General features: G+C 38.1%; 1 protein-coding gene across 1 annotated transcript; it reads left to right on the top strand.

Annotated features, from left to right (window-relative positions):
- Positions 1-4851: 4851 nt before the first annotated feature.
- On the top strand, positions 4852-22286 carry zbtb10 (zinc finger and BTB domain containing 10). Its single transcript, XM_026289194.1, has 4 exons — positions 4852-5973; positions 11733-12654; positions 17903-18078; positions 19475-22286. The coding sequence occupies exons 1-4, from the start codon at positions 5338-5340 to the stop codon at positions 19772-19774; spliced, it is 2034 nt and encodes a 677-aa protein (XP_026144979.1). The 5' UTR covers positions 4852-5337; the 3' UTR covers positions 19775-22286.
- The last annotated feature ends 3609 nt before the right edge of the window (positions 22287-25895 follow it).

Genomic DNA, 25895 nt, shown 5'->3' with positions numbered 1-25895 from the left:
TCATATCAATGCTTCAAAGCACTGTGATATAGAGTACAATGCATACTGACACTTTTTCAAAACATTTTTTTTTTGTCATTTCTAAAGATTAACAGTCAACAGCACTAGTCCCTATTATGGAAAAGAGCATCCAGGACATTCTGCAAAAAAAGAGTTAATGTCAGCTGGGGAACAATGTAAGGGTCAGCAATTGATGACAGAATTTAGTTGAAGTAGTCCTTTAATTAATTTAAACTTAATAACTTTGGAAAGAAATACTCATTTATTTGATCAAAAATATTGTAAAAACTGTGTATTGTTATTAATTTTATAATTTAAAATAATTATTTTCTAATTAAATATATTCAAAAAAGTAAATTATTCCTGTAACGGCACGACAATTTTCAGCAACATTTCTCCAATCCATTTCTTATTATTATCACCAATGTAATTGATCTCCAATCCATTTCTTTATATTTTTTTTTCATGATTCTTTGATGACAGGTCAAAAGCACTGCACACTGACTTTTTTTTTTTTTTTGCAACAATACATCAAACATAAGTTACTAAGGCAATATAAAAAGGTAATATCTGAACGATCTTTAAACTTAAACTGGAAAAAAAAAAAAAAAGTTTCCTGTGCTACTTCAACTTCACATAAAAAGCCAATCACAAATCTCACTTTTAGTTCTGACGTTTTCAGTGAACTGACATCAAAAAGATGGAGAAGTAACAGCATAACTGTCATAACATGCAGACTGGAGTTCAAACACTACAGCGCACCAACAAACACCAGGACAGGAAATTTCCACCAATGAGATCAAAGGAATTCTCTGCAAGCTTTTGGCAGTCATGTAAACTTTCAACCTTGAGCTGCTGAATAGTCCACCAAACTGATTCAAGCAAACGTTCACATCCACAATAGAAGACAAATTCAACAACAATGGCTATAGAAGATCTGATTGCAGCTTCCTCATTCCTCCCTTCAGTTCGGTTAGTCTTTCAACATTTTTATTTTCCTATGTTGCCATGACAGAAAAAAGAGAACAGCGTGCACATCTACCAAAGCAAACATGAGCAACCGATGACTGCTAAGGCAACACTTAAAATCATACACTGAATTTCACACTGCTAGAGCAGATGATCTAACCCACAGGTTCACTAGACAAGGACATGAGGCTACACCCATCACTTTTACTTCTGGGTGAAAGGTCTCTCATTGATGATTCACTCACTGATGCAACAGAACTAAACCACCCTGCTAATCAGATAAATTAACCGGAGTTCTTGATCCAGAGTAATATCATAAAGACAGTATACCTAAGCTAAACAAATGGTATCTCAGGTTTTGTCCCGCAATCTGCTTGTCAGATCACACAATGGCCCGTGGGCACCAGCTGCAGAGAGACATAGGCACGCAGAAAAGAGGAAAGAGCAGATGGCAGCCCTGCGTGAGAGAGATGAGGGGAGGGGAACAGAAGATTCAGACAGGAAGGCTCTGGCTCCTGGGGAGGCTGCTCATCCACTCGCTGCAGCCCAGGAGGGATGAGAGAGAACAGGCTGCTCAGATGCAGGGAGCTGGGAGGAGACGAGATGACCGGGACCAAGACAGGAGGCCAGAAAGGACTACGAAAACAAGCACGGTGTGACATTCAGTGACGTCAATGGTATTTCTCCAAGACGTAAACACAAATGACAGCCAAAAGGCCTAATCTACAAGGCCTTTGTTATATAGTTAAACAAAGGCAATGTTTTAAATCTGAACATATTGCTTTTTTTCTAAATTAACAGACTTGTGATACTTCCTCATACGAGCTAGATTTGAGAAACACTTTGGTTTGTATATGTATGGCCTGATTCACTGGGAAAGACTCCAGCATCCATGCAACCCCACACAGTACATATATTGTGGATATTATGCATGGATTATATTATTTATATTAATAATTAAATTATAGCATTTCATTTACAGGCATTAAGTATTTTATATTAAGTTTCAGAGCCGATTAAAAACAGGATTAGAAACAAAACAATTGTGAAAACTTATGTAGGATAGATAATGTTTTATCAGGAATGTTTACAATAATATCTTTATGTATTAAATTGTAAAAAAAAATATTGTAGTTGTATATTTATTATTTTTTCAGCTATTCATTTCATATTATATATATATATATATATATATATATATATATATATATATATATATATATATATATATATATATATATACACACACACACACACACACACACACACACTATTTCCAGATTGTTATAAAAAAAAAAAAAAACATGTTAAACGAAGGTAGTGGAGGAACAATATTAGTATAAAATGTATTGTAGTAGTACATTAGAATGTAGGCCAATGTGTTTCCTCCCAGATGATAACATCAACACCAGGCATTTGAAAAATAGCACACACCAGAAAATCTATGCAGTCGTAGCTTTGAAGACTCTTTACTTCATGATGCAGTGGCTGTACAGGAACCCAAGCTGACCGGACCACATTGTAAGAAATCTTACATTAAAATGAGCAGGTACCATACATATGATCCTGCTAATCAACACAACATAAATTCTCATTTCTGGGTTTAAACTCTAACGTTACATATGAATGACCTCACACAAAGCGGATAAGAAACATGAGATGCCAAGCAGTAGAAAGAAAAGAGGTAGAAAGCTATCAAACTTGTGATTCCACAAACTGTATTCTATTTTTATTTGTAGACGACACATGACACGTGACAAATTAAATTAGAAAGACGTTTATCTGCAGGACATTAAAATACAAAGTCTAAAAAAATAACATTAATTAATGTACTTGGCACGATTCAAAAATGTAAATAAGGCAGAGATGCTAAGAGAGGTTTCATTAGTAGCAGCACATTTACAGCAGGTGTAACATATGGTTCAACGATGCTGCAAGCTCAGTAGGCTAGTTACAGACATTCTTGCTGCCTAAAAAAATAAATGAAGACATAAATAAACTATTATGCAAACTATGTTCGCGTTCGGGTACTTTCGCAAGTTTTAACAGTATTTAAAGACTCCATAAATTTAAAAAAACGAACCAATTATAATGTGCAAAAGTGCTCTAACCCGAATAAAATACTTGCAAATGTCTATCAGGACTGACTGTCACATTATTAATGTTGATTAAAATTAAAGAAATTAAACAGACAACGTTCTTCTTCCAGCTGCTGGCTGTGCTAACAAACAAGCTAGCTAACTTCTGAAAGTTGAGTTTTGTTGCATTTCTAATCTGTGGCGACATGTCACGTCACGTTATCAAAACGATTCTGCTACCTTGATCGGCTTCCTCCATCCTGTCTTTGCGGCTTCTTTATGTTGTGAGTTATTCAGATCCTTGCGGTCCCGCTTTCCCACTTCAATCTTGCAAATTTAAGCTCAGAGCTGCCACTGCGACTAGGCTGCTGCGCGAGGTGGGGTGGGGTCGTGAGTGACGTCAGGACGCACAGCACGTAGAGATATAAACAGAAAGACGCGCGCGAGGACCCACCTGGCGCGCCTATGATGAAGCGTTTTATGAGCTGAAATATTCATTTAGAATCATCATTAAACGATAAATACAGTAAATAAACTAATCGAAGTAATCGTTTTATTATAAATAACTTAATCATAATTTTATAATTCCGATTTATATTTGGCATGTCGCTTAAACTAAACTGGCTCATTTAGATTAGATCACGAAGATATAATTACAATGATTATTAGAATTTATTACAGCCTAACACATAATTTTATTTAAATAAACGTAAAAAAAAATCGTACAAAATTGCCATTGTGTTTAAAGAAGAATAGACAAGACAAAGAACAGTATGAGGAAGCCACAACATGGCCATTCACCAACCTAGAACTGATATTAAATTGCCGCCTTTTAATAAACACATTTTACCTTTCTAATTTCAACAAAAGGATACCAGAAGAGCTATTAATGGAGATATGTTTGGTCCTTCACGTTCACAGGGTGGACTCAAAGTCCCTAATTTACCTATAGAAAAACAAGACAGGCCCAGAGGAAGCAGTATGAGTCGCTTATTGCTGGTTTATAAATCGACTATCATGTTGGTGCTGTAGGAAATTACGCCACCCACTGGGTGACAGGATTCAATAATCCTACACTAAAGTATATTTTAAACCATTTACATAATATTCGTGTTGTGTTTTGGAACGTTTCTTATACCTCCACATATGCTGCTATTCGACAATACGAGAAAAAATGATCGTAAACACTTTTTCTATAGCTATAAAATAGTTTTCAGCATCAGCATTATGCTGTAAGAACTGCTGTTTTATTTTATTCAGTCGATTGTCCATTGAATCTATCAAAATAATATTGGTAGTTTTAACTCAGTTGTATGGGTTATAACTCGATTTCCTTCATCGGTAATAAAATTAAAGGTGATTGGAAAAGATAAATATCAATGACGTATTTCAATCCAGCAATTAATTAACGCATGCATTTAAATTGACACAAAGTTTTTCAGCTTTCTGGATTTACTTATTTACATAAATAAATGAATACATCTAAAAATGTGTGTGTGTGTGTGTTATATTATATAGGCCATATATTAAACAATAAAACAAGTAACCGTAAATCAGTTAAACTAGTTTGCTTTTTATTGAAGACCAATACAATCATGTATTTGTAAAAAAAAAAGCATAGTTAAAAAAAGTTATTAAAGTTATTAAATGTTTGTTAAATAGGTTTTATTATTATTATTAAAACTATTAAAATGACAAACGAATAAAAACGCGCAAAAACATAGAGGTGACATTGATATCAAAAAGCCACCACCTGTGAAATACACCTATGCAGGTGCTCTTCTTCTTATTAACTGCGACGAACCCACCTGTCCTGAGCATCACGACTCGCGCGACAAACATGGAGCGACGTCTGTAATGTCACGCGCAGGGGAGGCGTGAAAGGGATACAAGGACTTACTGGCTCGAGACGTGTACTTCTATAGAAGAAAAAGCATGCGGAAAATGGGTGCAGTAATCGACACAAAAGACCCCTGGCTGTTCGCCGTCACCCCCATCTTCCTTTAACAAGAGCCCCCCCTCCTCACCCTCCCTCGGACCGAGATGCATTGTGGGGGAAGTCGTTGCCATTCGACCTCTGCGGGGCCTGCGCGGACGCAGACAGAACCCTCAAATTCATTATGCCTTTAAAACCCCTATTTATTTCCGCATAACCTACATACTCTCACCAGGAGGCCAGAGCGCGGAAAAACGGCTCGTTTCATGCGGAATACTTTATTTAAGAGAGCCGCGATCGGGTTTTTTGTTTTGTTTTGTTGAGAAAGTGTAGATTGTTATTTATTTGAAGAAAATGTCCGGAGAGCGAAACCGCAGGTCGCTGGCGTTCCGAGGAGGCGGATCAGCCGTCACCGGTGCCAGCGCCGTCGGAGGACACAGCTGTGAGGCCCCGGCCTGTCAAGACCGACATCTGAACGGGAACAGACCGGATCAAGAGGACGACAGGGACTTGGGGGCGAAAGGACCGTCGCTGGGGAAAGTCGAGGGCGCGGGGTCCGTGAGCGACAGCACGGAGCCGGAGGAGGACGAGGACCCGGAAGGGGGCAGTTGGACAGCGGGGAACGATCATGACAGAGGCGCTTTAATGGTGAAAACCGAGGGCTGTAAGTTGGCGACTGGCAACGGCGTGAACCGGGAGGACTGTAGCGCGGGAGAAGTGGAGGAAGCGGCCGCCAGAAAGCCGCTACTGGAGATGAGACCTCAGACGCTGCTGCTCCAGAAACACTCGCTCTTCCAAGCCTCCTGGCTGCAGGAGTTTCCCTGGCTCAAGTTCAGCCAGGAAACAGGACTGATGTCTTGCTCCTGGTGCCATAACATCGCCACCAACAACAGCGACGAGCTGGTGAAAGGCAGCCGGAATTACAAGCGGGCCTTGCTGCTGAGACATCACCTGTCCTCGGAGCACGGCAGGAATGACCCGACCAGACAGGTACGTCCACACCGCGGTTTAACGGGGACGGGGACACTCGGATACGCGACGGAGCCGACCGGGACAGTGCTTTTCGGTGTGTTTTTAACAAATGTCGACGTTTTCCCGTCTATTTAGTAGCGGGAATGCTGTTTTTAAAGCCGTTTAGCGAGCTAATAGGTCTCAGGTATAGACTTAGCATATGTGAGCTAACTGGATCAGCGCTGTCAGTCGGTGAGCTGAGCTAAAACACCCTCAACTTAGGTGATTTAAGCGTAAAATCGCTGATTATAGTCTCATTTTATATTATAATAATTCTTTATTTTCATGATTTGTAATCAGATATTTATTATTACACAAACCAAAAATATCATCAAGTGAAACCGTGTCTGAAAATGTGTGTCCTCGTTTCCTGCACTGCACTGTAATTATCAGCCCTGGTTTTCATGGTTACTAACCTGATTGCTACAGAGGTCACACAATGGCAAGGGGTTTGACCCTGCTACCTTTGGGGAGCCACACCCCTTCCCAACCCCCCTCGCTATAAAAACTGACCTCTGGCACATCTCACCCTCCCCTTTTAGGGCACCTAAATTAGAGGCATTGTGTTAGGTGACTCCCCAAGATCCAGAGATAGTGTGTGTGACTTGCTACACTAGGTCAGAGTGAATTATGTCGCTTGTAATGACAGCAATGCCTGATATGTGCAGAATGAGCAGAATAAGATTAGGTTTGAATAAATCATATCAGCAGCTGAGAAACATTTTTGTGCGATAATGCACTGTAATAGTGAAATGTAATTTATATTTGATACTTCTGCATTCTGTATCCAAAGGAAACGTATAATGCAAAGACATGTCACTTAAGATAAATAGTTATTGATTTTTTTTTTTTAATGCTTTTGATTCCCTGTCCATTGTCAAGCCACAAAATGATTGATTTATGTTTTAAATCCTATCTGTTGCTGTCCAGAAGATGCTGTGTTACTGGTTTGCCAGTAAAATCCCTTAGGATTGTGTGGTATGATAGTGTCCAGTCTAATCGGGGTGACACAAAGTGTTCCACTAACTCAATTTATACCCCTCACTAATTAGGAAGGAAAAGAGGAGAGATTACCAGCGCCTCCCTAGCAACAGCGGGGTTAAGACGCTACAGAAGATCGGTTACGCTTTTCTGTTCAATCACTTTCCTGTCAAAATCAAGAGTTTTTATAATTCTTAGTTTTTTTTGTATAACTGTATGATGTGTAATATGTAGAGTAAATGTGCATTTTCCATATATAATATATTATTTGTGTTTTAATACACTCTCAAAATAAAAAATAAAGGTTCCTGTGAAAAGGGCAGTTTTCACAGTGATGCCATATAGAGGAACTATTTTGGGATTCCCAAAAAAACTCTTAGTTATGAAAAATCAATTTTTCATATTTTAAAGAATATTTGAATATGAGCTTTTCCAACTATAAAGAACATGTTGGTTCCATGCAGTTTAGGTTCCTTACTGGCATCGATGGTTCCATGAAGATCCTTTAATGTCCATGAAACCTTTCCAATGCTGAAATGGTTCTCCATAATGGAAGAAGGTTCTTTAGATTATTAAAATGTTTGAACAAAAACTAATGTGGATGTTATGTTATTGATGCAATCATTGATGCCAATAAATATAATTCTTTTTAAGAGTGATTTTATTATTGACATCTCAGCAATAAGAGTAATGCACATGGAGATCACGAGACTGCGGAAGAATAGTATCTGTCTAAAAGAAGGCTAATTGGGTGAAACATTAGGACGGCTGCTTTCTGAGTAAAGAAAGGCTGTTCTGATAGGCCACATCCTCCAATAGCCAATTTCATAATTGTGATCTATTATGTTTTTTGGTGCAGCAACTGTCCGTTATAATTTGCTAAATTTCTTCACTGGTCTATATTGAACTACTCTAATTGAATTCCCCCTAAAGAAGGGTATCTGTGTCGCCTCACTCTCCAGACTAGACTTCGCCCTCAAAGTATTTGCCCTCTGTTGCTGTTATTAGTGAGCCGCGCTGAAGACGAGGGTCTTCACCCCTGTACTGTCTGCTGCTGTGAGATATGTGTGTATTGGGGGGGGGGGGCTGTTGTGTTGTTGGTGCTGGTGGGGGAGAATTCCCTGGAATTTTGTATCGATGAGCCCTGCTCTTTGTTGGGAGGCTCAGATCCTGGCATTCCCCTCCCACACCTTGGGTCAAGCACACTGCTGCATTGTTCATGCATCAGGATGAGGGGACCAGGCGCTGGCCTGCGGGGCTGGGATAGCTCAGGAAGACTATGTGCAATGAAAACAAAACCACTGTCCTTGTTGTCTGAGGCACAGTGTCCCCCTAACATGGTACTTGTGTAGTGTATTCTCACCGTGGTCCTGGAAGGTGACAAAGGCACGGCTCTCTGTTGCTGAAGGCTATGTGTTTAATTTTGGGGAGCTATTGTTGGTTTATGGTGAATGGAACATGTTGGAAGTGTACAATAGAATAATGGGTGTTGGCAACTTATCGCCTGAAGAGCTTTAGGCAACTGTGTGTTCAACTGCAGCGCAGGAGAAGGGCAGCGGTATTGGTGGTGGTTGTATAATGTTCCCGTTTCGCATCAAAATGAAAGTCTGGGGTGGGAAACCAGAGAGGGAAACCACAGCAAGTTTCATGTGCAACACGTTTTAATCCGAAAACACACCGTTTCCTATTTTCTTTGATGTGTCAAATTCTGAACGATACTTTTTTTGTCTCCTACATACACTACGTTTAAAAGGTTTGGATCGGTAAATTTTTCAAAATGTTTTTTAGAAATATTAGAAGTACAGTAAAACGGTATGTTTCTTATATTTAAATGTATTTTTTTCTTATGATGGAAATATTCAGCAGCCATTACTCTTATCTGCAGTGTCACATGATCCTTTAGAAATCATTCGAATATGCTGATTTACAGCTCAGGGAGCATTTACATTTACATTTTTATTATCAACCGTTATTGTTGAAAACAGTTGTGCTGCTTGACACTTTTCTGAAAACCGTGCTACACCTTTTTTTTTTTTTTTTTTTAAGATGCTTTGGTGAATAATTTTTTTTAAAAAGAACTGAATTTATTTGAAATGTTAATCTTTTGAAACATTCTAAATTGTTTTTTTCTGACACTTTTAAAGAATTTAATCCATTCCTTCTAAATAAAAGTAGGCCCTCTTCAATTCTTTTTAATCTTACTAATCCACAACCTTACAACTGTAGTGTAAATGAAATCCAAACATGTCAGCCTGTATGAGTAAAAAAATGTCTGAGAAACACAATTAGCATCAACCGTATGACATCATAATTTTGGCATTTATAGATATTGTAAAAGTAATGTCTTTTCCTTTCGTTGTTTGGTTGTACAGTTTACACAGACCAGATGGCTTACAAAAAGAGGGCACAAATGACCTAGCAGCACAACTGTAGACAGTAACAATAACAAACATTCAATTAACAAAAAGACTATGCCAAATGTCAAAGTGTCACCACAGACTCGTTTTGACAGGGTTTAATGGGGGGAATCTTCGAAAAACATCTGTTCTCTTGCATACGTATACACGTGGCACATCTGGAGAAAGAATGAATTGTGTGTGTGAGTGTACATGAGAGAACGACAGAGAAAGAAAAAGAGGTTAAGTCTGGGCTAGCATGTCCTGACACCCGCTTTCGACTGACGACTGCCACCTCATCTGTCCTCTCTCCGTAGCTTGACTTGGCCCACAATCAGGCTCTCTCTGGATAGACAGAGGCGAACAATAGTGGGGACATTGTGACACCACAAACGGACGTTCATTCTCATCTAACACCCGTTTCTCCAACTCGTCCTCCTCCTTCAAACCTTCTCTTCGCTAGATCAGTCTGAACTCAACACTGCTGCCATTTAAACTACATTTTATTTTCTTTAAAGTAGTTTACAAAAAAGAAAATTCTTTGCACCGTCATGCCATTCCATGTGTCAGTGTTACCCAAAAGGAGATTTTGAAGAATTGAGAATTGCTCTTTTTACTACAGCTCTCATTTATGCTTGTCATGTCTCTTTAATCTAAGAAATACACAAAAAAGTGGTTTTCAAACAGGTTTCTCAAACACGCCCACGTCTGCCATTGTTTGTCAAACAGATCCCGAACAGGTCCTATCCCAAACTCGTACCATCTGTTGAATCAGTGTTGCTGGTCAGGATGCTTAAACAGGGAAATGTTATGAAAGTGCAACCGAGTCACAGAGTTTACACAAAAAAAAAAAAATTAGACCTGCAAGCTTTAACTTGTAGTCGTTTCCTGAAGCCTTGGAATAGCCTGCAAATCATATGGACTACTTTTAATGTGTCATTTTAGCAACAGGACAGTTCCTGGTCACTATAAACTATCATTTAGAGGTGTGGGTTCAATAAGATATTTAGTAACCAAAAATTAATACTTTTATTCAGTAAGAACACATTAAATTGATCAAAAGTGACAGTGAGGACATTTATAATGTTACAAACGATATCTATTTCAAATAGGCTTACTTTTTTTCAAATAGTTTAATAATCATGAAAAAATGTCACCGTTCCCACAAATATATTAAACGGCACAGAGGCTGTTGTCAACATTGATAATAATAAGAAATGTTTATTGAGCAGCAAATCCACATATTATGATGATTTCTGAAGGATCATGTGATCCTGAAGACCGTAATGATGCTGGAAATTCAGCTTTGCATCACAGGAATTAATAACATTTTAAAATAATTTATTATATTAACAGTATTACTGTTGTTACTGTATTTTTTAAAAGAGACGTCTTTTAAACGCATGAAAAATCTTACTTGTCCAGCACATCATTATATTGCAAAGAGCAGCATGAACATTTTTTCAGAATATCTTTGTGTGTGTGTGTGTGTATTCAAATGAGTTGTACAGGTTTTAAACAACATGAGAGTGAGTAAAAGATGACAGGATTTTATTCCAGCTCTGGTTTTGTAATTCCAGCTGTGTTTTTCTAAGTCTTTTGCAACCTTCACCAGTAAGTGTGTTAGGGAATTGTAAGTGCTTTCTTCACAAAGCTTCAGTGTAGCACTAAAGCAGCAATAGTGAACAATGAGCCTGGAGGAAAGGACTGGCATTGTGTGAAGAAATGGGGCTGCGCTCTCTCTCTCTCTCTCTCTTGCTCTCTGACTACTGGTTGGGCCTGCTGTGGCTGGATCAGGCTACAGTAATAACCCCATCTACCAGGACGAGCCCAGCAGTGTGGAGGAGGGGGGCTGGGAAGGCCTCCGCCCTGAGAAATAGATTTAATCTGAATTACTCCAGCAAAAAACCCAGCTGTGTGGTAGGAGGGGGAAAAATGTAGGGTGGTATAAATTTCTGCATGGATTAGGAGATCTGCTTTGCAATCCAGAAATATATTGTGTAGATTCACTACCATTTGTAGGTACCAGCTGTCTCTCTCTCTCTCTCTCTCTCTCTCTCTCTCTCTCTCTCTCTCTCTCTCTCTGTGTGTCTCTTAATTGTGAGAGCAGATGATGGAGACTGATGGTGGGATGGGATAATGGCCAAATATTTCTCATCTTAAAGAGCATTAACAAGGGCGCGGAGATTGCATCCTGTGAGCGGGGGGTTTACCGCTGTTATAGTTCCCACAGTACTGCAGCTTTTGAGCCTGTTCAACCAGTTCTCTAGTCAAAGTTGTCACCGTACACCTGCCCTTCACCTTATGTTTACACTGTAGACTGATGCTGGTTGTCATTTTTGTTTGTTGTCACTCCACTAGGAAATGGAAAGGCCAGAGGACGCTGGGAGCCCGGAGGTGGAGGACTATAGAAACAAGCCCAATGAGAACTCGTACTGCTACCAGCTGCTGCAGGAGCTGGACAAGCAGCGCAAGAGCGGCATCCTCTGCGACGTCAACATCGTGGTGGGCGACCAGGTGTTCAAGGCGCACAAGAACATCCTGGTTGCTGGGAGCCGCTACTTCAAGACCCTCTACTGCCTGACGAAGAGTGAGAACTGTGACCAAACTACCATCACGCACTTGGACGTGGCCGCTGTGCAGGGCTTCTCCGTCATCCTGGACTTCCTGTACTCCGGCAACCTCTTGCTCACCAGCCAGAATGCCATCGAGGTGATGTCCGTGGCGAGTTACCTCCAGATGACCGAGGTGGTCCAGTCCTGTCGAGCCTTCATCAAAGACGCCCTCAACATCAGCATCAAGCAGGAAGCCCCTGATTCTGTGGTGGTCGACTACAACAAGCGGCGGACGGTGGCCAAAGACTGCCAGAGTGCCGACAAGAAGCCCAGCAACTTCTGGGCCACCAGCATCCTGTCCAAGCTGTCCATCAAGGCCAGCGGGCAAGTGAAGGATGAACCCAGTGATATAGAGGTGTCCGGTGGAGAAGGCTGCGCTTTGGGAAGCTCTGGTTGGGGTGGAGAGAACTCGTCAGAGTCTACAGAGATGGAGCCACAGGGTCCGGGGCAGGTGTTCGTCTGGAACGAGCCGCATCCTGGCACTGGGGTCGCCGTCAAGAGAGAGGCGCATCCAGAGCCGGGCAGCGGAAGGCGGAAAAAACAGGCCGCCAAGCGCTTCGTCTACAACATCCCACCTGAGCCGGAAGAGGGTTTTGACGAGGGCATGTTCATCCAACCGTCTGCCTCCTACACCAGAGAGGACTTCTCTTACCTCTCAGAGAATGCTGGTATGTTACCCATCATGCCTTTCTCTTCTGTTCAGGCGCCATAATGGAGTACAATACAAATCATCAGTCATAACCAAATTATGTGTCATTAAAAACACACCCAGCAAGTTTAAAATAAAAAAAAAAATGCTTTCATTTCCTTGTGTGCTGGAAGTGTCTATTGAGCTCTTTCAGGCCGTGGGAGTTTGGTTATTTGAATAATGTTGCCGCCCTATTATGTAGACTCATCAGCATACTTCAGTGCTGTCATTAGGGTTTGTCTTGTATGACAGTGGTGTCTTTGACACCTCTCTCTCTCTCTCTCTCTCTCTCTCACTCACACAAAGGCTTTGGTAGTAGTATAATCAGTGTTTGTTAGAGGCAGAATACACTGCCTTGAGGAAGGAAAGGGAAGTAAAGGATGTGACGTGTGGCCAAGTATGGTGGCCCATACTCGGAATTTGTTCTGCATTTAACCCATCCAAGTGCACAGACACAGTAGTGAACACACACACACACACAGTGAAGACACACCCAAGTTATCGTACTACTAGCACTGTTTGAGAATTTGATATGCTGAGAACATACTTAGCAAATTTTCAGCATGCAAATGGTTTATATTCAACTGTAAAGTTCATTCGAGTTTATTAGAAAAACGGCTCATATTTGGGAAGGCGATTAGATCTTAGGTTGTTTACATTTGAATGTGGTTATGTAATGTCTAACATGTTGTAGACTGAATTAAAAGCAGCACGCCGTTTACAGTAATTCTCTAGATGACCTGATCAAATCTTGCATATACAGTATACTGAAACATATGACCTGAAATGTATTAAGTTTTTAACATTATTTGAGCTTTAAAAAAAAAACAATATTTATGATATAGATCAAGTCCGATTTTATTGTTGATTTGATGTTATTTGAAAGACATATTGACAACCCAACAGGTCAACATTAGAATCAAAATGAACGTTGATAATTAATGTTCAGTTTCACTGTGCAAGATAATGAAGACAAATATAATATTTCTTAACATGTATGAACCAATCTTTTATCACAGATGTCACTTTTCGCGATCAATCCATATTCCCATCTTACTTTTCTTTTTCTGCATTATATCTTTTCCGTACGCTCAAGATGAAATGACATTCTCAGCCAATTTAACAGAGTTTACAGCTTGCACACTGTAGCTGGTCATTCTAAAATGTATTCCACTCAGCTGATGTACAAAACGTTAGCTGATATGTTGTTACATATTTTATTTTCAAGCAGTTAATGTGCTAAATACTAAATAATAATGAGAAGGCACGTTCTCGCCCACATGCACATGCATGCACGTCTAAACCTTCAGCTGTGGCAGTCGGCCAGCCATGGTCTCGCATCATGATTGCTTGTCCTCAGGCCATGTGCAGCTCAAGACCGCAAGACCATCTTCTCTTTTTTTATTAGAGTGGCCAGTCCGTTTTCTTCTGCCCTTATTAAGAAAGTCTGCCCTCCCTTCGCCTCATACCACAAAAACCTGCGTAATCTGTAGGCTGCCGAGCTGTCATGCTTCAAACTCTGCCCCATTAAGAAGAGCGGCGCGTGGTATAGTATCATGTCTTAAGTGACGCAGTTCTGAGAAGAGGCTTTCTCTCGCCATCATCGACTCATCTAATGCAGGATAATGAAGTAAAGCGGGGGAAACGTTCTACCCTCAGGCTTCCTAAACGCCCTCAAATGCACTTAGCTTATATTCCTGAGGGCACTTAAATGTGCCGAACTGACGGCTCACACCTGCAAGGCATGTGTGTGTCACTGTGTTTGCCTGCACATGCCTGCATATGCTTGCGTACTCGTCTGTGTACTTGCGTCCATGTTGACTACCCACTTCCTTTTTCACACATTGGGCTTTTTTTCGTGAAAGGGAATGTTGCTTATTGCTTAAACCCTGTAAGTTTATTACGTAAATATAGCATGATTACTTAAAAAAAATTAAAAAAAATAATACGTAATGTATTTCAATAATAAACTATTAATTTCAACTTTTGAAATCATTTGTAATATGTAATACATTTTTATAAGCAGTCGTAGTGTATAAACATTTTACATTTATAATAATTATATTATAAGAATCATGGGTAGCTCTGCCCTCTGTTTAAATTTCATTTTCATTGTTTTGCTGTGTATATATCTAGATATGTTTTAATTAGCTGCAGTAACATTGTTATATTAGTATTTCTTCTATACTAATTTATAGCATTTATTAATAATTAGAATTGGCTTTTCTTTTTGCACACTCTCAAGAAAATTAATTTACAGAAGCTGTCACTGGGGTGGTACCATTTCAAATTGTACACCTTTGTACCCCAAAAGTCCATATTGGTCTTTTTTTATTTCTTCTATATCTTTCAGTTTTAATAATTTTAAATGTATTTTTAGTACTTAAGATATATTTCTGTTAGTTGCCAAGGAAGCATTTCTAAATTTTAATTAGAAATGTTGAATTACATTTTAATTAATACATTTTTAATAAAATTTTAAATTTTTCTAATATTTATATTTTAATACACATTTGATATTTATTTCAACTAATAATAATAATAGTTTTAGTTAACAATAACAACACTGGTGTCACGTCATGTATCATTTTCACTTTTGGTGTGAACAGACAGATTACTTTTCGATAAGACTTTGTTGCACTTGGATGCGTTCTGTCTGTTCTGTCTCACACATCATGCAGCAGGATCCGTCACTGTAAATGTTTGAGTTCTTTCCAAACAAGACCGTTGAATTGTTGATTTTCAGCAGTGACACACACACACACTACCCCCGATTCCCTCTTCCGAGGTGCAGCGCTGCCAGGGGCCGTCCGCCCTAATCCTGCTAATGCAGCCCAACTATCTCTGCCATTCCAAATATTGACCCAGGCAGAGTGGACCCACTGCAGAGGTACTTACAATGGGATCTGACGGCTTTGGCCTGCCTGCCTGCTAATCCACAGTGTGTAAGATGATCCGCTGTTAGGGCTTCTCCCATAAATTTACACATCATATCTCCTCCACACACCCATACACACACACATACATTTACAGTTGCTGCCTTACGCAAAGTCATGATCTTTACAAATAGACGCACATGGTGTGAGATTATCAAGGATTCATCTCTGATGTATGAGAGCAGTAAAGGCCTGTTCACACTAAAATCGATATCTATATTAGCATCCACACCCACGCACAATAACATTATTATAAGCATGCTGAAGTATGGTCCTCTACCATTTGAAATGCTCAAGCTCTTTAAAGCAGGATGCATTATGATTGGCTGATGATGTTCATCTTGTTCATCAACTGGAAAAAAATCAACTGTTCTGTTGTCATTGAAGTTGAGGTATGGACTGTGCTATATTTTTACAATTTTGAACAAAATTTAAAACTATTCCATAATTATTATAATTATTGTCCTTGTGAATTAGCTTTAATGGGATAGTTCACCCAAAAATGAAAACTCTGCAGTTAATTACTTACTATCATGTCATTCCAAACCCGACGATCGTTCATCTTCAGAACACAAACTTATTAAAAAAATATATATTTTTGTTGAAATCTGAGAGCTTTCTGACCCTGCATAGACCGCAACTGAACTACCACGTTTAAAGTATTAGTTCACCCCAGAATGAAAATTCGTCCATCTTCTACTCGCCCTCGAAGCATCCTAGGTGTGTGTGACTTTCCTCTTTCAGAATAATCCAATCAGAGTTATATTAAAAATGGTCCTTGCTCTTCCAAGCCTTTCAATGGGGGTAAGCGAGTGTTTGTTGTCAACAGTTCAGAAGACATGAAATAAAGTGCGCGAATCTATAATAAAACATCCCTCACACGGCTCTGGAGCCCGCATAATGAACTGCATAATGAGCCTTTCAGTCAGAAAGTAAGTTAATTGTAATGTAAGTTCTTTTCGGGGGCTATCAGGAGAAAATGCCTCAAAACATGTATACGTGTTAATCGACTCCAGAGGGTTAATTGCAGATTTTTCATTTTTGGGTGAATTATCCCTTTAAGGCTGGAAAACACAGCAAAATTATTGAATACCTCACCAGTGTGTTGCAAACGTCAGTACTCAGAGGGAGGGATTGTTTTCTTCAAGTGTAGTTATTTAGTTAGTGCTCATGCCTGCATTTAGTCACTTTTTGGACACCAACGATGTGTAGCTACTAGCTATAAGCATTTATGTACCTGTGTAATTGATTATATTTCAGGCCTGTTTTCTTAGGGGGTTGAGGTCGTTCGTAGCACTTACAGGGTGGGGTCGGTTAAAACATCGAGCCCACTTACCACCAATCTCTCAGATCTGGCCTAGCAAGTCTTGTCCAGCCTACTGCGAGTTTCCCAGCGAGAAGAGTCTTGCCAAATTAGCACAGTCTTATGACTCAGGCCTGGCGAATGAGAATCCAAGTTAACCGTTAACCATTTTAAGAACCAACAAGCCCGTAGTAACAGATTGAACTGTAATTTCAAGCCTTTAGACTCAATACGAATGGCACAGCTGCTGTCGGGGCTTCTTTAGCCCGCAAGGTGGTGCTTAGAGCCTGGATTGAATTCCCAGGTGATCTGGCTCTCGTCACCCCTTTGGAAACCTGCTTGACGACCCTTTGTTTTGCCCATTTTGGCTCAAACAAAGCTAGATCCCACCCCCCAATCCCACATGCTGTAGTACAGGCAGCTCCGGTCTAATTGTCACAAGATACTGCTCCCAAGAGAGCTTGAGTGTTGGGTCGAATCCTTGCAGAAGCAAAACGCAGAGATTGCAATTTATACACACTATGTATACAGTAGTTTCTCCCAGATAAACAACTGTTTCTGGATGTATCTTTGTGGAGAGGAATGGTGGCTAGAAGGAAGGAAAGAGTTCCTGGGTTTTATACAGCCTGTTTATCAGTAGAAAATCACATTAGACTAATATAGTTATGGCTTCTGGCATGTGGTTTCCATAGCAACTAGCACATTTTCACAGCATTTTTTACATTTTTTTTATGTGAGGGTGACACTGAGGGTACATACAGGCGCTTGTACACACAAACTTTCTTCGCCTTAGCCACACAAGGCCACTTTTTGTATGTCACGTGTCACCAAACTGACTAATAGAGTTGATAACGCCAATTGAGAGTATTCTGCCTCTGACAAGATGAACTGCATCTGCTGGCTTGACAGATCTCATGCTGAATTGTTTATATCTCAGGAACCGGTGTGGAAAGTGCTGAGAATCTGTTTGTTTGTGTGGTTTCTCCTAGGCGAAGCGCCTGATAACGCCCTCAATAAGCTGAAGTGTCCCCACTGTAACTACATAGCCAAGCACCGGCGAACACTAAAGAGACACCTGATCATCCACTCGGGCGTGCGCTCCTTCAGCTGCGACATCTGCGGGAAGCTGTTCACTCGCCGAGAACACGTCAAGAGACATTCCCTGGTAAGACAGAAGCACAAGTGTCTATAGTGTTTCAAAACATTTCACCCTAACATCTATAGATTCATTTTTTCAAGCATATTTTTAAACCACTACATACTTCTACAATGGGACAACTTTCATGACCGTTGAGCATATTTTCCTTCATATTTACCCCCCAAAAATGAATTAATTTAGATCTTTTTATTTTGAAGCTTTCTAAGCTTGACCTTTTTTTGCCTTTTTTTTTTTTTAAGAAATTTGCATACATATCGTTTATAAAGTATACAATTTCATTAAAACTTAATAATAATGAATTATAATTATATGAAATTACACTTATAAATGAATGTATATATATTTGAACATTTGAAATATATTAATATTAATATTTTCTGTTGTTTTATATTACATACATTTTAAATATCTTTGTTATAATGCTGTCACTAACGATTTTGATATTCAAGTACTGTAATCAGTTGATTATAGACCGAAGCGAAAAATAGCTTTTAAGATTACTAAAATACATATATAATAGCAATGACACTATAATAACTAGTTAAAATAAAGTATTAAAACCAAGTAATTATATGGTTTTATTGAAAAACTGTTAAAACAAATAATGTTTTATAAGCTAACCTACTTTACGCATTATAACAAATGCCTGCAGAGGGCACCAACGGACTGACAGTTGTTTTTACACTTTAGCGCGATCAAATCCTTGTTTGATATTGACTAAACAACATTTAATTCAAATCTCCACTTTGTCTTTAATATTTGGCCATTTCTTTATAAAAGAAATGCTACAGACAATGTAATTTTTTGAATATGCGGACAAAACAGTGTAAACCGAGTGAATGTTTAAATTTTTTTTTTTTTTTTTTTTTTATCATGATGAACAGTTATCTTAGAGGTTATAATAAATGCAAACTCACAGCAATATGCAGAGATGGAGTTTGAGACGGTCCTCTCATGTACATGATAACAGTGAAAAGCGCCATTTTCGGTATTTTGCCAGTTACTTGACACATGCAAAATGCAATCAAGGATTTGTAGAATTTTTGTTTTTATGTAATATGACTTTTTTCATTTACTTTTTGTATTTACACGTGCATTTATATATGTCTTAATTGCATATAATACACAGTATATAATAAAAATATTTTTTTATTTATGCATATTTTATTTGCATTACGCTAATGACAATTCCCCAATGGAAATGCTTAATTCTGTTTGTGTTCCTAAAAATTGCATAATATAATGTCTTTAAGTCCTTTGACTTTGGAGTGACATGATGGACATTCCTGACAGGTTTTACAGTATTCACCCACAGGCTGATTTCATTCACAATCATTGCAATACTCACTAATGTTATCTTTCTTGGCTCACTAATATCCCTCTCCATTACATTACTTTGCAGGTTCACAAAAAGGATAAGAAATACAAGTGTATGGTATGCAAGAAGATCTTCATGTTGGCGGCCAGCGTGGGCATACGGCACGGCTCTCGGCGCTACGGCGTGTGCGTGGAGTGCGCAGACTCCCACCAAGGCACGCAGGAGGGTCTGGAGGGCATGCAGGACCTGGAATTCGCCCGCGACGAAGACTTCGACGAAGCCGGAGAGGGAGACGAGGACATGGAGGCGGAAGGGGAGGAGCCTAATGAGATTGACCAATCCAACTGCGAGGGTGATGCGGGTGCCACCCCCGAGAAGGACTAATTTAGACATAACCTGCTAGAGAAACGAATCAAAATGCAAAGAAAAAAAATAGCTGGGAAACAATCAACAATTCCAAAGTGCTATCAAACCTCTTTGTTGCACGTGAAGTTATGTCAAAGAGATCTATAGCTTTGTTAGAGAGGGACTCCAATATTTAAAGATTGCTCTATGTGTCAGAGTCTGGGCCGTGTGCCTGGGAGAGAAAGAGGTATAATGATATATAACAAAACAAAATCAGGTTTTTCTGTGATGTTTTTTTTTCTTTTGTAGGGGGTGAGGGTGTACAGCGTTTTTGAGTTATAATAGGCCAATCATATTAAAAGAAATATTAATTATTTAATTTATGAAGAAAGATATTATAGTCTTATGAAAATGATAGAAATAGATTTTTTTTTTTTTTTTTAAACGTACGTCTGCTTATTTTGAGTTCATAACTGCGCTTCCTGACAGACCTGATCGTATATTGCTCGGAGGAGGAGCTCAACAAAGAAGGAGCATTATAGAAATTCCGCTTACAGGAAGATTTTTTCTCTTTTTTTTCGTGTGTGTATTACCTTTCTAGGTAAATGTTGTCATGAAATTTTATGAAATATCGAAATATATATATTTTCCTTTTCCCTGCACAAATCTTGGAACCAAAAATCTGTTTTGTGACTCTAATTGACCACAGCCATATTTATGATTAAGTTATATGGGGCTGTTAGATCGTGCCAAGCAGAACGCACACCAAGATTTTTCCGCAGGACACAAAACTACTGAAAATGCTGAGAGAACATAAAGCAGAGAAAGTATAAAAAAAAATATATAAGGGGAATATATTATTGCTAGCTTTATTTGAATCACAGCATCACAGTAACACTTTATAAGCATTTTGTCATTCACTTAAAGCTTGAATTTTGCCAAATGATGGAAACGTTTGGTGCTGTAACGCTTTTTTATTTTTATTATTATTTTTAAATACTGGACCTACAAGCTGTATATGATGTTAATAATCGTAAAGCCTACTCAACTCAGTTATACTAATCAGCTTTGTATTTTACACTGTTGCGCTATGGAGCCTATCAGGTATGCTTTTCTGTTTTGAACGTCTTTTCTATGAAATGCACATACACACACAAACCATTTGTTGTTGTCAAAACTACTGGCAGTACTTGTACAGATAGAACGACCTGATGTTCTTGACCCTCCTGAGTTGGTTAGTGGTACTGAGCTTACTTTGAATCACTTGAACGACCTGTGTACCGTTTTTTTAAGAATGCAGATGGAAAGAGGTGGTTTGCAATAGACTCCCAAACATCATTTTAGTCCCCCTGTAACATCTGCGATCATTTCGGTTTGGTTTATTTGGACTCTGTCGTGTGTCTGCTGAGTGAAAAACACTTTGCTTGTGCTGATGTAGAGTGGAAGGTCTATGGAAGTACATAGACGGGCACTTACTGTTCTGCGTTTGATAATTTCTTATTTCCCCAAAGCCGGTCTGGATGGAAATAAATTGAAACTGTTGTGTTTTATTCCATACTGATCTTTTTTTTTTTTTTTTACATTTCATTATTTAATGCTATATATATGTATTGACTCGAATGCAATCAAGACTGTTAATTTTTATTTGTCCTACCAAAATCGTTGTTTAATTGTTAATGTATAAGAAAACCAGGTAAATATTTAGTGTAGATCCTTGCTTGTGTACGTCGTCAGATTTAAATGTTTTTATTCGAAAGTCAATCATTCACGTTACCCTTAGATGCTTATATTGATTTATTTGTCCTACCTCTTTGAGGTTTTGTTTTGTTTTTGTTCATCCATTGTGTTTTTATATTTCATTTTTTAAGAACTATCGTTTGTGGGTTTATTCCTAGGAGCAGGAGTTTCTGTTCATATGCAGTGGATAAATTGAAGTGCTATAATGATACAGACATCGTCTATCTTTCCCTTTACTCAAGATGAAAGTGTATTTTAAAAGCTGTATAGAAGATCCTGTTTGTATTGCTTACCTTCAGATCACTGTGGGAGGGATATAAACATGAAAGATATATATATATATATGGATATAGATATTTAATTAGTTGATTTAAATCATGGCACGTCGCTGCAGTTAACCGCTTTAAAACCTCGGCCTGACTTTCACTATTCTCACCAAACTTCACTCTTTCATGTTCACCATCATGTCGGTTTATTGTTTTCCTTGTTTTGTCTGTGTATCTGTTCAACTCACATTAATGTACTTCTTTGACTTTATGCTGTGTATGGACATAACAGACAAAAAAAAGAAAGAAAAAAAAACACTACAGATGAAGGTTTTTTTCAGCTGTATTTTGTAAAAGCTGTTTCAAAGATGTATTTTTCAACTCTCTTACAGTGATGCAAACGGGGCCACGGGCTCACCTCAAACACAAATCAAATCAGGTTATTCTTATGTTTTTTCAAGACTTCAAATGACTGTTTTCCTCCTCTTTCAATTGTACTACTGTTCCTCTATTATACATTTTAAAATAAAACTTTGATATTTCTCTGTGCTGTACTGTCTTATTGTACTAATCCGAGGCAGTTTTGAGCATGCTCGAGGGGGATCTCTCATTTCATGGATATGCACAGTGAATTGACATGAATTAGCATTATTTGTATTTAATGTTATATAGGTTTGTGTTTTTCCTGCACTTTGGCAATGAAATCTCCACTTCCTCTAAACGTACATGAACCAAACTTTGCTAAAGATTTTCACAGTAATGTAATTCCAGATACTGCAGAATGATTTATTTACTTCCTTATTTGTTTCACGATTTGTGCAAGCATGGGCAAAATGACATAACTACTGTTCATCATCTCTTTTCTACTTTTGAACTGTGATGTCAGTCAAATAGAGGAAGCTGTCAAAGGAAAAAATCCACTTGCTAGCATAAACGCAAAGAGCGTATGGCACTAATAAAATCAAGATTTATATAACTGTAATTAACCCGGTTTTGTTTTCCTTTTGATACTGTGGTAACAGCGTTGACGTTCTTCAAAACAACTCCTGGTAAAATAACTTTTTAGATTAAAATATTTTCAAAGAGAGCACACACTTTTCAGTGCTTCAGATCTTATCAGCGAGGGAAAGTGTCATCGTTTCCTGTATCTTACAAAGTTGTGGGAGATAATTCCACCAATTTAAAGGCAAAATATTGTATGGTAACAAGAGTTCACGCAAGATTTATGGACATATATTTTTATAAGAAAATCGACAGTAACATCTAGGAATTAATAACAATAATTAACAAAATATTAAAAATAAAAATATAACCATTTGGGGGAAAAAGGTGAGAAAAAGAAACCCTTCGGACACCAAATGTACCTGCAATTATAGAATGATCCATAAGTTCTTTGACGCGATTCATCATCTCCTCATGCCGTCATCACTTCTGTATCACACTGCACCACCATCTAGTGGACATTCCCCGAAATTGTACTTTGTTAAATTAATTTTTTAGCCACAGACAATTAATTAATTTATATATTTATATTTATATATATGTTTATTTACATTTAAAGCACAGAAAAAGAACTTTAGGGTTTTCAAGTTATATTTTTATACAATTTCACAGTCCAGTGGACTCGTGAACTATAATTTAGTTAACTGTATAATCCAAAAAGAAAGTTGCAGTGGAGTGAGAGTTGTTACGAAAACTTCGCAACACACACGCACACACATAGAGAGAGAGAGATTTGTTGAGACATTATAAGACTACCTGTAGGCAGCCTCAATTTATTGATAATGGGTTATTTGAACATTGGTAGTTGCAGAATTTTATTTATTTATATATATATATATATATATATATATATATTTTTTTTTTTTTTTTTTTTTGTCTACATTTTGCCAAAACTGTTTGGTGTAACATGCCTCGATTTTACATTACGTGTTGACATTTTGTTTTCTGTAATGATGATGACAGAAGGCTGAAGACAGACTGACAGATTGATTCTTCATACAGTCCCATCCCTGTCCACTAGATGGCAGACAGTTACTGTCTTTCTCATCGTCAGCTCACGTTTCTGAGTTTGTTCTCTTTATTTTGTTTTTAAATTACGGCATTATCACTCAGTATCCCAAAAGTGTTCAGTTCAGTTGAGTTTAACGTTATACATTTATTCATATACATTGTTTTTATACCCATCTATCTATAATAAACATTGTTAAATCTATTTCTATAGATAGATAGATTTTCGTTCAGTGTAATACATTGTTATACTTATACATTGTTCTATCTATCTATCTATCTATCTATCTATCTATCTATCTATCTATCTATCTATCTATCTATCTATCTATCTATCTATCTATCTATCTATCCTGATTTGGGTACTAAAGGCCTAACATTAGTTTTGAGTACATTTGCAAGTGTTTTTTTTTTTGGGCCAAGTTTTATTCATTTGAGTGAATGTTTGTGTATACGTGTGTGTGTTTGTTTATGCACGTTGTGTGTGTGTGTGTGTGTGTGTGCTGTTCAAACATGCCCCTGGGCAGCCACACACTGGCTCATTCTGCTGGCTGTGTGAGAATGGATGGCTGCTTTTGTGTGGGTGTCTGTCAGTGCTGTTGTGTGAAGCTGGCCCCATTGTGCCCGACCACTGTCCCTTATTGACACAGGACCTTCTTTTTGCCTGTTCCCATGCTCCGACCCTCCGGCTTGGCCCGTCAGCGCCTGAAACCGGATCCTGGGCAGTATACCGGTTGCGTTCCCCCTCTCTCTCTCTCTCTCTCTCTCTCTCTCTCTCTCTCTATGTCCTGGTGCTATTGTCTGCTGTCGTATTTCATTCTAAAGTGTGATGGGGCAAATTAAAGAGCAGCAGGTAATGGTGCGGTGGCCTGTGGCGGCCGTTTACTGAGGGCAGGAGTGAATGCTTGCTCTTTTGTGTCTCCTGTTGCATGCGGTTGTGTCCTCTGTGACGGCATAGTTTCACAGGAGCTGGTGAGGTCAGGTAGAGGACGGGGTGAGACTCAGGTATGTGGGGAGATTATCGCCGGGACCTCCCATGCCGTCAGATCCAGGAGGGATGGATCGCAGGTGTTAACTTGAAGAACAATCTCAGCTGGAGCGCTTAGGCTCATGGGTGCTGGGATTTTGGGGACTTCAGGGGTAATGCATTATGCAGATTCCTTTGTGTAATGAATAAAAAAATTTAAAAGAAGAAAATGTAAATACATTTGAATTGGTGATGTTAAATAATAAAATAACGTATGTGACCACATGAAATGGTCCATTTCTTTTTTTTGAAAGTATACTATATATATATATATATATATATATATATATATATATATATATATATATATATATATATATATATAGTCAAATCAATATAATTTAATATGACTGAATCAACTTCTAGCATATTAGCTCACACCAATAAAATTAATTTTAAGGGTCAGACTAGAGATAAAAATTAATCGCATTGGTTAATAATCGTCGATACAATAAGCATGCTGTTTTGACGCAATATCTGTAACAGCTGCATCAAAATATGAACATCATTTGAACATTGTATACTCTCCACCCCATTTTCTCACACCACGCCATGTACTGTATGTCATTTTTATAATATAACTTATAATGAAACTGCTTGTTAATATTTCATAATGGAGTTTACACAGTAATAAGCAACTTAGAAGTTACTAGATACATTATGAGACAAAAAAAAACAACTTATGAGATATTAACTCATAATTATGATTAAAAGTAGATACCTTTAAACAAAGGGGGAAATTATGAGATAATGTTATGAAATCTATGTTATGTTAAAATTTCAAAAGTTTTATCATTTATTTAAATATTATACATTTCTTTTTTATAATATAACAATGAAACTGCCTGGTGCTAAAAATTATGAGACACAAATTATAAAATCAAAAAGTGGAAATTATGACCAAAAAGTGAAAAGCATGAAACAAAATGTGGATATAATGAGATAAACAGTATAAATAATGACATGAAAAGTGAAAAATAGATCAAAAGTTTAATTATGACTTAATACGTCATCTTTTCAGCAGTTTTATTCCAAGATTTCCACTTTTAACCTCATAATATTTGATGTCATTATTAAGAGTTTTCATGTCATAATTTAGATTTACCAAAGCATGATTTTC

This window comes from Carassius auratus, chromosome 19, assembly GCF_003368295.1.
Source record: "Carassius auratus strain Wakin chromosome 19, ASM336829v1, whole genome shotgun sequence".
Lineage (NCBI taxonomy): Eukaryota > Metazoa > Chordata > Actinopteri > Cypriniformes > Cyprinidae > Carassius > Carassius auratus.
Note: the sequence above shows the minus strand (reverse complement) of the source record. Positions and strands in the feature narration are given on the sequence as shown.

Excerpts from the sequence above, each read along its gene's own strand:
- zbtb10 (XM_026289194.1), top strand. The coding sequence starts at position 5,338 with ATGTCCGGAGAGCGAAACCGCAGGTCGCTGGCGTTCCGAGGAGGCGGA. Across the intron at positions 12,655-17,902 it reads TTACCTCTCAGAGAATGCTG|GCGAAGCGCCTGATAACGCC; the intron begins GTATGTTACCCA and ends GGTTTCTCCTAG. Across the intron at positions 18,079-19,474 it reads ACGTCAAGAGACATTCCCTG|GTTCACAAAAAGGATAAGAA; the intron begins GTAAGACAGAAG and ends ATTACTTTGCAG.